The sequence below is a fragment of the Argiope bruennichi genome, chromosome 10 (assembly GCF_947563725.1).
Source record: "Argiope bruennichi chromosome 10, qqArgBrue1.1, whole genome shotgun sequence".
Lineage (NCBI taxonomy): Eukaryota > Metazoa > Arthropoda > Arachnida > Araneae > Araneidae > Argiope > Argiope bruennichi.
The window spans coordinates 124875111-124889976 of NC_079160.1; the positions used below are offsets into that span (position 1 = coordinate 124875111).

A 14866-nucleotide genomic window follows, 5' to 3' on the forward strand; every position below is an offset into this window, starting at 1 on the left:
ACATTATATGAAATAATAACATATAATTTAAAATATTTTTTCAATTAAACTTTATGTATATAAGATACTATAAAATATTTTATTTTCTTTAAAAAGTCAGATACCTTTAAAAACAAGGCGGGGGTATTTGGCAACTGAATATTTAATATTTCATTGAATATTTGATAGTAATGAATAGTTTGAATAGTTATTTGTCAACCAATAACTTTTGTAAAAAAAATTGCTGGTTATGATTTGCTTAATTTAAATTACCATTAGTTTTAATAGTAAGAGAATAAAGGGTAAGTCGTAGCTTTAGGCACTAACTACCAGCTGTACAATTTCAATATTGTAATCTTCACAAAATAGCTAAGGTAAAGAATCACACACTTTTAAAAGATAGAAGGCTTGGGATTCATCTTCTTCTCAAGTGCTATTATGTATTACAAGTAGTCAAGGTTGCCTTTCCATTTTAGATGAGAATACATCTAATATCTAGATATATGATCCAAATATCTGATATAAGATGCTTTTACCATTTTCATAATGTTACGTTTTTTTTTTTTTTTTTTTTTTTTTAAATTTTATGATCATATGCAATTCTTCACATGTTACTTTGTCTTATTTGCCTTTCTTTAATTTTTTTTCTTTCAAAAATTAACAGCATGTCCTCTTCTGCTTTGTTAAGAGTCCAGCATTCACTTTCATTGGAGGTAATGTCTTATCAAAGTCTTATACATACACTTATTTTTGCTTTGATGCTGATTAATTTTTTTTATTTAATTTGGCTTCTAAGGCCATAGAAACATCTATTAGCCATGGATAACCTACCTTTTATTTCAATTTTTATGCCATTACAACTTGAGGTCATAGTGCCCAGATATGTCAGATTTACTGTAATTACTGAAACTACGCATTTTTTTTTTTTTTTTTTTTTCAAAAAATGGTATCATGAGAAACATTGCAATGGGTAATAGTAAAAAATTATGCAGTAAGAGACAAATTAAAATGAAATTTACTTAGGTTAGCCAATTTTGCTGCAGCTTGGTCACCTTCTTCTCCTGATTCTCCAAAATCTATTAATGGTTTGTCTAAAGGATTCTAAAGGGAAAACAAAAATAGATGAATGCATAATTATGCACACTGAAAAATCTCTTCTTATATAATTAACTCTCATAAGAGGAAACATGGTATAAATGAAAATATTTATTATCACAAAATATACAGTAATTATTTGAAAAACCAGTTTCAATTATTTATCTGACTGTTAATCTGAAATTTAATAAACCATAAAATTAATTAACCATAATCTAAGAAAAGTAATGCAGATAGTTAATCAATTTTGTCAAGAAATTTCCAGTAAAATTGTCAAAGTTCTTGAAAAATTTTTTTTACTTAAAGTTCTCAAAGGCAGGCTGGAAAATTATAATTAAATTTGACATAAACTCATGACGACTGCTATACTTTTGTTGTTTGTATATTTTATATATTTTGTGTCCATATAAAAAATATTGTATTTATGGAAATTGTAACTGTTATATTAATTCCAAGAGAAAATAAATAATAGTTTACTCTTCAATTTGCATAATTAAAAATTTTAAATACCCTTAAGGGAACTGGAAACATTTAAGCCTTCAAAAAATTTTAATTTTAGTGTAATAAAATGGGGGGGGGGGAATTCACTGATTACAGAAAAGTTAAAAGTTTAAAGATGCTTATAAATTATCTTCTAACAATGAACCTAACAGGAGCTCCTATGATAAAACAGATAGTTTTATTCTTTTTCTCATAACAAGATTACTTCATATTTAAGTATGCATAGAATGGATACATTCAGTACAATTGTATGAAACCTTATATAACAATATTTACTAACACTATGCAAAAGTTAAGCTTATTATTTTTCTTCTTCTGCACAACAGAATTAATCTTTAGAGGTTATTTATCATACAAAAAAACACATAAATTTTAGATTTCCAATTACACAGATTTTTTTTTTGTTTGTTTTTTTGAAAAATAAGTATTTTAATTATTAAGTTCATCTGTTTATCTATTATGCTAATTTTGAAAAAGGTTTTTTTTTTTTTTTTTAAGTACATCAATTTATGGTTATGGAGATAAAAAGTATTGCAGCACAACATATATTTGATTTTCCTTTAAAAAATGGATCTAGCTTCTACCGTAATTCTTTAACATTCACAAAAATATAATTATATTTATAAAGTGGACTTCACTGGATTTTTAAAAAGTAAGAAGGGCAAATAACTTTATATTTAAAAGAAAAATCTGGCTATACAACAGAAATTTAACAAATAAAGTAATATATTTTATTGTTTAGAATGTTAATTCAGTAGTACAAAAATTGCATTTAAAAGAAAACATCTGCTAAATTTGGTTGATGAAGTTTTAGGTACATTTTAAATGATACAATGATTTTTTTATAATATATTAATCATATTTGTATTTAATAGTAAGTAAAATGGCAATAGAACACAAAAAAAATATAATCATATGAAATTTTTATCTATGACAAAGTATTTTACCAAAGGAACATGTTTTAAATCATATCACTTAAAAACACTAACACAAATAGCTTCTTGATATTACCAGTAATTTTCTAATACTATGGCATTATTTATCACCAAAATATGCAACAATGTTGAACCATGTTGAAATATTAGCAAATGTTGGCACAAGGTGCTTTAGTTTAATTCCGAAACTAAAATATTCATTAAAAAAGAATAATATAGAATAAGTAACAGACAAATAATTGGCATCAGGTTTCGATAAATTGGTTCCATGGTTGGAACTATGCATGGCTAATAGGAAAGTTCTACACATAAATACTTTTTTTAATATCTTTAAGGTTTTTAAAACTAATTTAGAAGCCCAATGTTTAAATAACAATACCTCAGAGAGTGGTGTTTGAGCTTTATTTTCTATGGATGTTGTCAATGCAGTTCGTTTTTTTTCATATCGATCATATCTCAAAAATAAGTTATTTAGTTCATCATTGATCCGCAGTAAATCATCTAAATTGAACAACAAAAATTATTTTAAAATATAAAATATAACACCAAATATAGTATTAGAAGTTTCAAGATAGTATTAAAATTAAAAATCAAAAAAAATATTAATATAATAAAATATAAATATTAATATAATAAAAATATTAAATTGATGCATATAGAGTCACATAGAAAGTGCAGAATTGAAGTGAAATTGATTAATTAACATTTGCAAGGGAGAGTGTACTTTACTTACACTGAGGATTGAATATTTTTGAACCACCGAACACGGAGAACAAAATACTATGCCAGGACTAAGAAATACCACAGTAACATATACAATAAATATATATTGCAGCACATAAAATATTAATGAAATGTAAATATAATTTTAATTTGAACTACAGACAAAATTCTAAAAATTGATAAAATGTGAATATGAGACTCAACTGTAGCTAATTCAGTCACAAAAGCTTTTCTTACAAAAGGTGAATAGTTTATTAAAGAGTTCATAACAAGAACATGCTGAAAGTTTGTTTTGAATTTTTTTAAAAATTCAGCATTAAATCAGTACATTAAATTCATAAATTATACAGTCAAATGAAATAGTATAGTAATGAATAGAAGTAGTAAGTTTCTTATAAACCTTATTCACAACTAAGAAAGCCTATTGTCTTTGAAAACTTTTCTCTTATTTTGCTAAAATCATTTTAATTTTTAAAAATCTTTTGGAAAAAAACTAATAGAAATTTAATCGTCTCAAAAATAAAGAACTTATTTCTTTATTTTGCACCTTCTGGCAGTGGCATCAAGAGTAAATCCCCTGCCTGCTTCACCCCAGTTTACACAACTAGTTGTTTGATATTAATAATTTAAGTCATAAATAACATAATTATGGATTTAATATATTTATGAATATATAATATAATGAATTAAACATCTAAGCAGAAAAAATATTCTGTTTTAAAATCATAATTTAATTGAACTAATTTATTACGAGAAGTATAAAAATGGCTTCAATGTACCTATCAAATTTATGACAGAGCTAAAAATATCTTTTCAGATAAACTGAATACATTTATTGATAGATTATATTCATAAAATTGTATGAAAAATCAACACATACTTGTAACTTCTTCAACGCCTATTCTATCAATAAGATCAACAATTCTATTTTGCATAGCATAACAAGTCTTTTGCAATTCCTAAAAAAAAAAAAAAAAAAAAAAAATTGTTGCAAATATAAAAAATGCAACTAATGCTGGTAAATGGTAAAAGAGAAAAGAAAAGAAAAAAAGATACAAATGTTGTGTTTGAAATCCATTAAACATTAGTCTAAATTTAATTGAATAAAAAAAAAAGAATTTTAAAGATGGTAGCACATCATATTTCTTAATTTTTTAAGAGTGTTTTTTTCCTTCCTATGCACTAAGAAGAAATTAAAGAAACATTTTATTGAATGAAAAAAATTACCTGCAGTAATTCTAAATCTTCAGGGTGTTCTTTGCCAGGTGTTAATTCTGCTAACATCTCTCCAAATACTTTCATATTTCCTTGCACAATATCTAATTCGCTGCGTAGTTTTGCTAATTGTTCAGGGCTCAAATTAATAGGAACTGCTTGGGGTGGTAAAACATCAGGCATTTGATTGGGATTGGAATGCAAAGACTAGAACAAATATAAATGTTTAATATCACATTTCACAAATAAAAATGTGTCAATAAATTTCCTAAAAAAAACAATACACATTTTTAAAAAACAATTTTCTTATTTTAAAAGGATTTTTTTTGTTAATTTATTTTTTAAATATTATATAATATGGAAATCAATTGTTTCCCAATTTCATTAAGAGGTGCTTAAATATTAAAATAGCATATTTTCATTGAAAATATATAATACCAAAATTTTATCTTTACTAGAGTGACTCAAGTCAAATTAAGTAAAAATGCCATAAAAATAAGCAATTTTAACTGGTAATAACACAGAAGATAAATAGCCATCTAAAAATCCTGAAAGCTAATGAGGAATAAAAATCCAAAATAATATCAACTGTATTAGAACAGAACAAACATATAATTTCAAACAACTTGATTAATAACATGAAAAAAAACATTTTAAATTTTATTTTACTACATTATGTTAAATTTAAGGTTTCTTAACAATATTTAAAGTAATTGCTAAATTTGTTGCTTTTTGTTGGTGATAGGGAGGGAGTCGAGTTTTGAGCATTACTCTATTTATAATTTTCTTTGTTAAAATAACTGAAAGTTCAGCATAATTGTGAAGACATCTTAATGATAGACAATGACTCCACTTAGCCTCTCAAGTATTTGATAAAATACTATTAACGTAAAGATAATATATGATATTTTTATAATGTAGTTGGATATTCTGACAGCAGTTAACTATTGGATTGTCATAGTAATATCGTAGAGCAATTTGTATTAACATTTGTTGAAAACGAAAACGAGGAACAACTATTAGGAAGAGAAAGTTTCATAAAAAATAAATAACTTTTGTTGGCTCTACAGTTCCTATCCAAATTATGCCTATAAACTTTACCAAATGAGTAGACATTTCAATGCTTTCCATTCATGTGCAATTTCTAGCACCTACAGATATATGCAAGATACAAATGCAAATTTAAAAGTCATATATATAAGAATTATCCAGAAATTATGGTGGAGGAGAATTTTTGGTGTGTAGCTCACTTTCCTTTTAAAATCTTTTTTTAAATGTATATGAATAATGAAAGTGAACAAAACCTGAGGTGTTTATGAATGTTTAAATAATTATTTTCATCTATTCAGTGTTTTTTTTTTTTGTTTTTTTTTTTTTTTCAATTTGGCAATTTTATTAGATTGTCTTTGTTTCAATCCGATTTTAATGATTAGTTTCAATTTATGCATTCCTGTTATCAAAACTTCACTTTTTTTTTTTTACACTAGTCTCTAATAAAGGCTAATGAACTAAGATCTGCTGATATTTTCTTTCAGCATTATTTTTATTTTGTATTTGGCATTGCATTTTCACAAAAAAACAAATTTAAGCAATTCCATAATCAAATTGTATCATTCTTGAGATAAATTAATTTTCTTTTGCATAAATTTGTTCTTTTTATTGTATATTTCCTTATATCATTACTTTATCTCTGGGTGTTTATATTCACAGAGTTCATTATTTTATGAAGCTTAGCTTGGTTTTTCTCTGGTTCCAAGACTGTATCCTGCCTGATTTTTTTTTCTGTTAGTGGTCTGCTATTTATCTCACACCAATTTTAGTAAATATTTTTTATTAGAGTATTCATAATATTATGGATATTATGAATATTATAATATTCATAAATATTATGGATAGAGAAAACCCCACTGTAAGGAAAAAAAATTTTAATGTTATTATATAAACAATATATATAATTTCTTAAGCACTCTGACAATGAGCATAAATTTACAACTACTACTTTTGTTGGTTAATTTGTGATAAGCCAACGAGTGTGAGATTTTTACAATTTTTGTCTGTTAAACCAGGACAACCATATCTGAGATGCTGTTAACAGGATAACAGCCTATCAAAACAGGAAAATCAAGTATGAACATACAATTGAATGTCAGTTTATTTATGTGAATACTATGCAATTCCATGTTCACAGATGTATTTAAATGGAATCTGATGCATAGAATCCTCAGCATTTAATAGGATTAACTGTGCATTTAATAAGTTGTTATGCCTATCTAAAGGGCTGAATTGAGAGTAAAACAACTTTTTTTTAAAAATTCTTTTTCTGGTATATCTATAAAACATCTCATTTTATAAAAACCAAACATCAATTTTTACATAACTTAAATTTTAAAAATTCAGATTTTCAGTGATATGAATTTTATTTTCATAGAACTATTTTTCTAATTTTAATCAATTTTTCAAAATTAATTTAAATTCATTTTGCATGATTTTTTTGGTTATTTTATTATAATATTATACCTGATGCATTTAATACTCTGATATTTTTCCCATGCTAAAGTTGTTTTCTTAAAATATTTTCATTTTTACATTTCTTTTCATAATATAAATATATTTTAAGAAACTAGCACAGTAATTTATCTTTAAATACTGTACAAAAATTTCTTATAATTTCTTTAAAATCTCTCCCTTTTTATTTGGTTTACTTTTGTTTCATATCTTAATTCAAATTTTTAATATCAGGTAAAAGTCCAATTTTTAATGCTCACAATTATTATATCATATATTTAAAAAATAGCACCTTTTTTAGCTTGATTATATTGAGTAAGATTTTATTTCATTTGACTCATTTAATAAATTTTAATGAAATATTATAAACTTAATATCAAAGGTTTCAAAGTGTGTCAATGGAACACTTTCTTCTAACTTTGCATTTTCTAAACACACAATTTTGGTTTAAGTCTTAAATTCAGGGTTTTCCTTTTCCTGCAAATCAATCTTATCATATTACCAGAGTTCAAAATCAAAATATTGAATTCTAACGATTTGTTTAAGCATTAAAGAAAATTTAACATCAGACCTTCTAAAATAAGAAGTGGTGAAGAAGATGAAGGATGTGTTTAGAAGCTACACAAAATCAAAAACCTTTTTTGTAATGCAACTAAAAATATTTCCAAACTTTATAGATATTTTCCAATGCATTAACATTCTGTTAAGTATGCTTTGCATTTTATACCATGTAAATTAATTTGAACATTATCTGAATTTAACAATTACAGAAATTCTGATTTTAGCAGATCAAGGCAACAATAAGTGTTGGATGAATAATTAAATTCAAAAAGTATTAAGCGTCTAAAAACCAACAAACCTTTTAGGTTGCCTTCACTTACAATTTAATCTCTTAAAAATGCCAGTGTCAAACTAGAAATTTTATGTTTTTTCCATGACCAAATATACTTTGCTTAGAGTGAGAACTTTGAGCAAGTTTCATATTTATATATGCCAAGCAGACAGACTAAGAATATTGTTTATAACAAAATATTAGAATAGCAGAAAGATCTTAAAACATCTTTAAAAGTTGAATATAAAAATATGAAAACAGTATGCCATAAAAGTCAATATATTTGGCATTTCTGTGCATGCGTGTGTATTACAGAGAGTGAGAGAAAGAACAAATACATGTAAGCAAAACCATAGGAATAGTTGCTAGCTCCACTACAAACAAAATGAAGCATAATGAAGTTTTAAAACAAACTTCAATAAATTACAATAAAGAGTCTTCATCTGCTGGCAAAATAGAAATTTCATTGAAATATTTTACATGTTATAGGCATTTAACATTTCAACTGGTTGGAACATAGGGAATTAAACCAATGAATCTCTCCAATAATGAAGCACAAAAAGTCTCTCTTTTTATGTTCAAATGTCATTGTTTTAGAAAAATTCAGATACTGGATTACTTACTTGAGCTCCATGCCCAGTCTGATCTGATACAACTTTTGGTGGAGATGAACTAGGCAAAACACTCTAAAATAATTAAAAGAGTAGTTATTTAGTAAGCATTAACATTTTTTATCATATGTTTCATATAATTCTTATTTTGTAAACTTTAAAAAAAATGAACCCATAATTTGGCAATTTTGTGAAAAAGATTTGTTATATTCAAATTTACAAATGAAGAACAAATTAGCCCGCATGCATACGGAAAGTATAGCAATCTTTATAAAATATTTTTTTTTAATTCAAATGTGCAATTTTATAATGATGCAAATAAATTCTTACTCTTTGTGGGGTATGAATGGGTGCCATTGCATCTAAATCTGTCATAGGAAATTCAATGCCTTTTTGTTTTAAATCATGATAAACTTGAACAACTCCTTGCATCTCAGGATTTCCTTGAAATGCATCAGCCCAGCTCTGAAATAAATTTTAAAAAAATTACTTAAAAAGCAATATTTATTTCAAAAAATAATACACTTCTTTTATATTTAAAAAATATTAATATTACATTTTGCATTATATTTAAAAGGCTTAAAAGATACAATTTTACAAATGATACATCTAACAGTGATGCAAATCAATTCTACATGTCCTGATGCAATGCCAAAGGAATGCAATGTTATATTGAAAGTACATCTTTCATCAATAATTTATATAGGGATGTAATTGACCAATAGGCAAACCAAAATGCAAAATAGCACTGCCTCCTCTTTGGCAGATATCATCCCAGCAACTTTTATTTGTGGGGTTTCTCGATGGACGTTATGTACCACGAAAGGATAACATTCCATTCCTTTTTCTTGATATTCCAGCAGGCATAGTATGGTCAGTAGTGTAAAATACGATTCTGCAATTAAAGCATATTGTTAAATGTGAAAGAAAACATGTGGAGCAGTTTTATGCTATTTTTTGTGTTTTTTAATGTTTATAAAGTATATTAAATGTTTTATGTGTATTACATTGCCATTGTTGATGGATTGTTGTATTAAAATTATTTTGGTTTAATAAATGCTAAGTGCATTATTTAATTTATCTGTAGTTCAATTTCTATACAAGGTTGCCACACAAATCTAGAAAAAAAAATTCTTTGCGTTTTCCCTGTATGTATATTCAGTATGCAAAAAAATGTGCAAATAACTTTCATGTGCTAGTTATAATGGAATATGGTTTTAAGAACTGGAGAAGGCAATGAACGGAAGCAACAATTTAATATTATTCTAAATTATAGCAAAAGGTTTATATTTACATACAGAAAAAAGCAATTTATCTTTGCCAAGTTTAGTAAAATGTGTATTTAACAATGCCCCTACAGGATAAGCATTCTAGTAATTCAATATATGGTAGTGCCCATTACTGAAGAAAAGAGGAGTTGGAAAAGGTCATAAAAGATATCTTAATATGTGTTTACAATCTTAATGAATATGACTAACAAAGCTTTAAGATTATGCATTCATTTTACTATATTCCAATGTTTGGGATATTAAAAAAAGGTTTTTTGTGTACTTTAAAAAAAAAAAAATTTAATCCTTCATAAGGAAGTTTGTTTTTTTCCAAAAAAAAACTAAGCACCCTTAAAAATGTTTTTCAAATTAAGCACTTTTTATGCACATTTCATGATGCTGCACACTCTGTCAACAGCAATGAAAGTTTAATCAGTAACAAAGTTCCATCAGCACAGAAAGTTCAATCAAATGTGATCAAAGTACCAAAGTTTAAAGTATCAGTATCAAATGAAAGTTGAACTGATTTGCCACTAAAAATAATGTTTATCATAAATGCAGACTCAAATAATTCAATAAAAAATACATTATGAAACTGAAATGGAGCAATTTTTTTGTCATTCCATTTTTGAGTTATTGCATTTATATGCAAGTGGAAATATTGAGAAAAATGCAATCAACCTTTCAATAGATTTAGTTCAAAATTTGATAAGAACCTACATTTTAAAAGTGCAAACTAAACTTTATTTGAATAAGTAGTTATTTGTTTGAATTTATATGAATGCTAAAGAACAGACTGGCAAATGGTTAATCTCTTGATAGATTTCATACCAAATATATGATACATACCTACACTTAAGACATTCTCTCTATATTTTAAAATTATCATATTAACAACCAAACAGATAAACTTCCTTCAAATGAATTTTAACAAATTAAAAATCTACAAATTTGGTATTAAGACCACATATAAAATTGGATTCATCTAGCTCAAAGTGCGCATATTCTCAGACAAAAAGACAAATGGATATAATTTCAAAAATGTATTTTTCAGAAAGAATACAACATAGAGATTTGTCCAAATCTTAAATTTTTAGATTTATACAATATTACCTCTTTATATAGTTAATATACAAGAAAATAAAAAGATATGCTCTTAGAATCCAAAACACTCTTTTCAACTTTAAGTATGACCAGAAATTTTGAATCAATATTTCAAGTTCACATAAATAATGTTTGTTGTTTAAGAACCTCACAATTTTCAACTTAAATAAATATCCAGAAAACAACATAATTACAAAAGCAATTAATTTAGAGACATTCTTGTGAAAAACAGAGAAATTTATTTTCTACAATAAACAATAAATCATGCACATTAGAGCCAAATAATATGTATTCTTACTTGAATTAAACTTAGAACTTTCTCTTGCACAGCGGTTGGTGGGTCATTCTTAGGTCCAATTAATTTCACTAACTCAAGAATAAAGTCTTTCTGCATGACAAGCAAATGAAATCTTCTTTTGCAATTTTTGACACAAGTCTCTAACACCTAAAAGAACAAGAAAGTTAAAATGAAAAAGTGATACTAGGTGAGAAAATTAATGGTCAATATTGAAATTTCTTTAAAGCAATAACAATAATTTAACTCTACACATTTTTTATTACATTAGCTATGAAAAGTATTATATTGAACATAAAACAAAAATAAAACTTAGTGCCTATGAATTAACCAAATTTACTATACATTTTTTTAAATATAGATAATGCACATAATGATTATTTATTTTTATTAAATAAAATTCATTATATTTTAGCTTTAAAGCAATTCAAATTATTCTACTAAGTGATTCCAAATACAAATAGAAAAAATATAGCTATTGAATCAAATGCATGTTAAGTAAATTCTTTCACTACAATTAATTACGTTACCAAGAATTACTGATAGAGTTCACTATTATATATAATTTAGCATATAATACATCCTGCTTGTTTCAATTATTCAAGATTTTATATTATCTGTTAATTTGGGCACTTTCATAATTTAAAAATAATTTTTTAAAATAGGGAGAAATTATTGAAAATAAACAAAGCTTTAAAAAAATATTTTAAAAAATTTAGGTTGATTGAAAAATGAACAGCTAGTTTAAATTAACTGCCTCTAAACACTTCCCTGTTTTTCTTTAATTCTGCCACAGCAAAATCATATCTATGAAAAATATTTTGTTGATAGTCATCTTTTTATACATTCAATTACAATGTTACTATAGCTGAGATATTTCAACAATTTTCATAGGGAAATAATATAATAAGTTTTACTTTGGTACAAAATCTACAAAACATTGTTTGTTTGTTTGTTTATTCACTAGTGAGAGTTCATTTTTTTTCCACCACTATTTCTAAAATTCTACAACCAACCTGTTTTTAATCTACATAATTTTGGATATGGATAACCAAACTTTTACTCCATACATAGAAATAAGAATATAGTTATCATATTGCCGCATTGAAGAGAGGCAGTCGACTCTCAATGGCCGAATGGTCATAGCACTGATCTCATGGTCAAGAGATTGTGAGTTCGAATTCCGCTAGAGACAATGCGATTCACAGTTTGTGCAAATATTTAATTTCTTGATTTTATGTTTCCATTTATTTCATGTCCCAGAAGATTCTGGACATTTCTTTAGTTTACCAGACAAGTGTTCTGGACTTTTCTTACTGTCTCCAGAAAAGTATTCTGGAACTTTCTCTGCTAGTATAAAAGCAGAAGATTTGTCAGTCACTGTGTTCTGAGTTCAGAGTTGAGTTAATAAATTGGTTTAGCTCTACTTCTTGTGAGTGTCATTGCGTTCCACACTAAAGTATCTACGTGACAATATATACAGTGTCCATGATTAAACAAATCATTGTCATAAAACTTAGGAATTTGTTAAATTAGATTTTGATTTTCAACATGCTTGCTATTACTAATCAGAATGTCATAATGTTTGCCAGATCAAGCTTTGAGAGTTAAACTGTTTTACCGAAATGATAATTTCATAAAAAGTTACTCTACAAGAATTTCAAACTTTGAAGGAGATGCAAAAAGTTCCATTGACTATTAAAAATCAATTAATAATAGTCAAATTTGGAGAAAAAGGTTCATTTAATATTTAAATTAATTTAAAAAACTACCAACAAACAGACTAGTACCAGTATGTATATTGTATTTGTTACTTATTGTATTGTAAAGAATTGCATATGTTGCTTTCTACTATCCAAAAAATCATGTGCAGTACCCTCTGATATTGTATGCACAGGGCTCAACTTGTGGAGAGGTTTCTTCCACATGATTATGATATTCAACCCCACTTCTCATTACAGTTCCTTGCTCTCTTTGCAGTTGATTCAGAATGGTCTTAAAAATATCTTCAGGGACATGAAAATCACCTTCATTTGGATGGTTTGGTGAATACTCACAATTGCTGAATTAGGAATTAAAAAATCTATACACAATCTTACAAGTTCTGCTCAGTCAACAAAAGTAACAGTATGGTACAGGATTACCAAATCATTTCTTGTCAGCTGTATTTCTGCGAGGAATTAAGTGCTCAAACATAGGCAGTCATATGCATTATCACTACGAAATAAAATTATTCAGGATCCGCAAGCATGTCAATGCTTTTAACAACCATTTTTATGCTGGATGGAAGTCCACCACAGATTAGCTCTTGTGCATAAGATGTCCTCAAAAGTCATATCAAAGAAAAATGTCATCACTGCCATTTTTGTGATTTATTGCTTCTCCAATCCACAATATATGCAAGTTTTATTTTTAAGGGCAATTGAAACATCTGGTAAGTTGTGAAAATCCAAAAATTTTACCTGATGTCATAGGAACATGATCATTTTATAGCATGTCCCCATGACATGACATTTCTCAGAACACACCGAGATCAAGTATGAAACATGCTTTTTTATGATTCCAGTAGTAGCTGAAACTGATGGCCATTATGAACATGTTTTAATGTAATAAAATTTGCAAACTATCATAAATGTATAGTATTTATTTGTAATAAATTTGTCTATCATGAATACAAATCTGTAAATTATCATAAATGTAATAAATATGCTAAAATGAAATACATTAATAAAATGTATATTTTTTTCAATTTTCCAACAGAGAAATTCTAACCTAATTTTTTTATACACTCAAAAAAATTCCCATCTTTTCATCATTCCTATCCATACAAAAAAAAAATTTCATAATTCCCTAACAATAATTTTATTTGTTTACTACTTTAAAACAGAATTGTTTGATTATGGACACCATGTATATAATTGATGTAATTGTTTGCACAGACTCAACCACTTCTTTCATTTTTCTACAAGTGAAATGAACAATTTCAACAAAGTAGTTTGTCATAAAGAAAATAAAGTGAGGTATTGCAAAATGAAGAGAAGCAGAATATCTATCTATTCATATAAATGACTATCATTTTAAAAAATACAGAATTTGCTAAATAAGAAATCTAGAACAGAAGATTTTTTTTATATCAAAAAATTTTTATCATCTGTAATTTTAGAAAATCTAAAAATAATAATTACTTACTGTCAGTGTATACAAAACTACAGTGTAATTTTTTCCAGTGTTTTGTTGCAATCTTTTCCTAATGGCTTTCACAGCATCTTTTGGTCTATGAACAGTATTTAATAAGAGATTAAATAATACAGGAAATAAAAAAAATGCATACATTTGAAAATATGAGATTGTTAAATTAGCACAAACTGAAAGCTTAGACTAACTTAGAAGCTTAGAAAACAGAAAGCTTAGACTAATTCATAACTTTGCTACTTTTCAGATAAAAATGATACAATTGAAAAATATGCCTTTATGTTAACAATAAAAGTTGTATATATAAAACACCACATTAAATAAAAAGACCATCAATTCAAATGTGTAAACAAAATAGTTGCTGCATTGTAGTAACTGAAAAAAATGTAAGGCAATCATTTAATCTCCATATTCTCAAATAAGCATTTATTTTCAGTGCTTCAGATTTAAAGAAATTAACTAATATTATCTTTCTAAACATCTGTGGGGGGGGGGGGTGCCACTCCTCAAAGCTGAATGGTATAAGCATTGAAAATCAAAATGATTTCCCGAAGTAGAAGTAGTTTAAAATTTATTTTTATCATACATTCTAAGAAATTAATTTTAAATTC

The 14866-nt window shown here is 26.2% G+C and overlaps 1 protein-coding gene across 1 annotated transcript in view; it reads right to left on the reverse strand.

The window, feature by feature from the left end:
- LOC129988367 (target of Myb1 membrane trafficking protein-like) overlaps positions 1 to 14866 on the reverse strand; it is a 54595-nt gene that overhangs the window by 16793 nt on the left and 22936 nt on the right. The window contains exons 4-11 of the mRNA XM_056096577.1: positions 14253 to 14337; positions 11067 to 11213; positions 8727 to 8861; positions 8409 to 8471; positions 4461 to 4655; positions 4114 to 4192; positions 2890 to 3011; positions 999 to 1080 (exon numbers count right to left, since the gene is read on the reverse strand). Of these exons, the coding sequence (XP_055952552.1) occupies positions 999 to 1080; positions 2890 to 3011; positions 4114 to 4192; positions 4461 to 4655; positions 8409 to 8471; positions 8727 to 8861; positions 11067 to 11213; positions 14253 to 14337 (908 nt within the window). The remainder of the gene's footprint in view (positions 1 to 998; positions 1081 to 2889; positions 3012 to 4113; positions 4193 to 4460; positions 4656 to 8408; positions 8472 to 8726; positions 8862 to 11066; positions 11214 to 14252; positions 14338 to 14866) is intronic.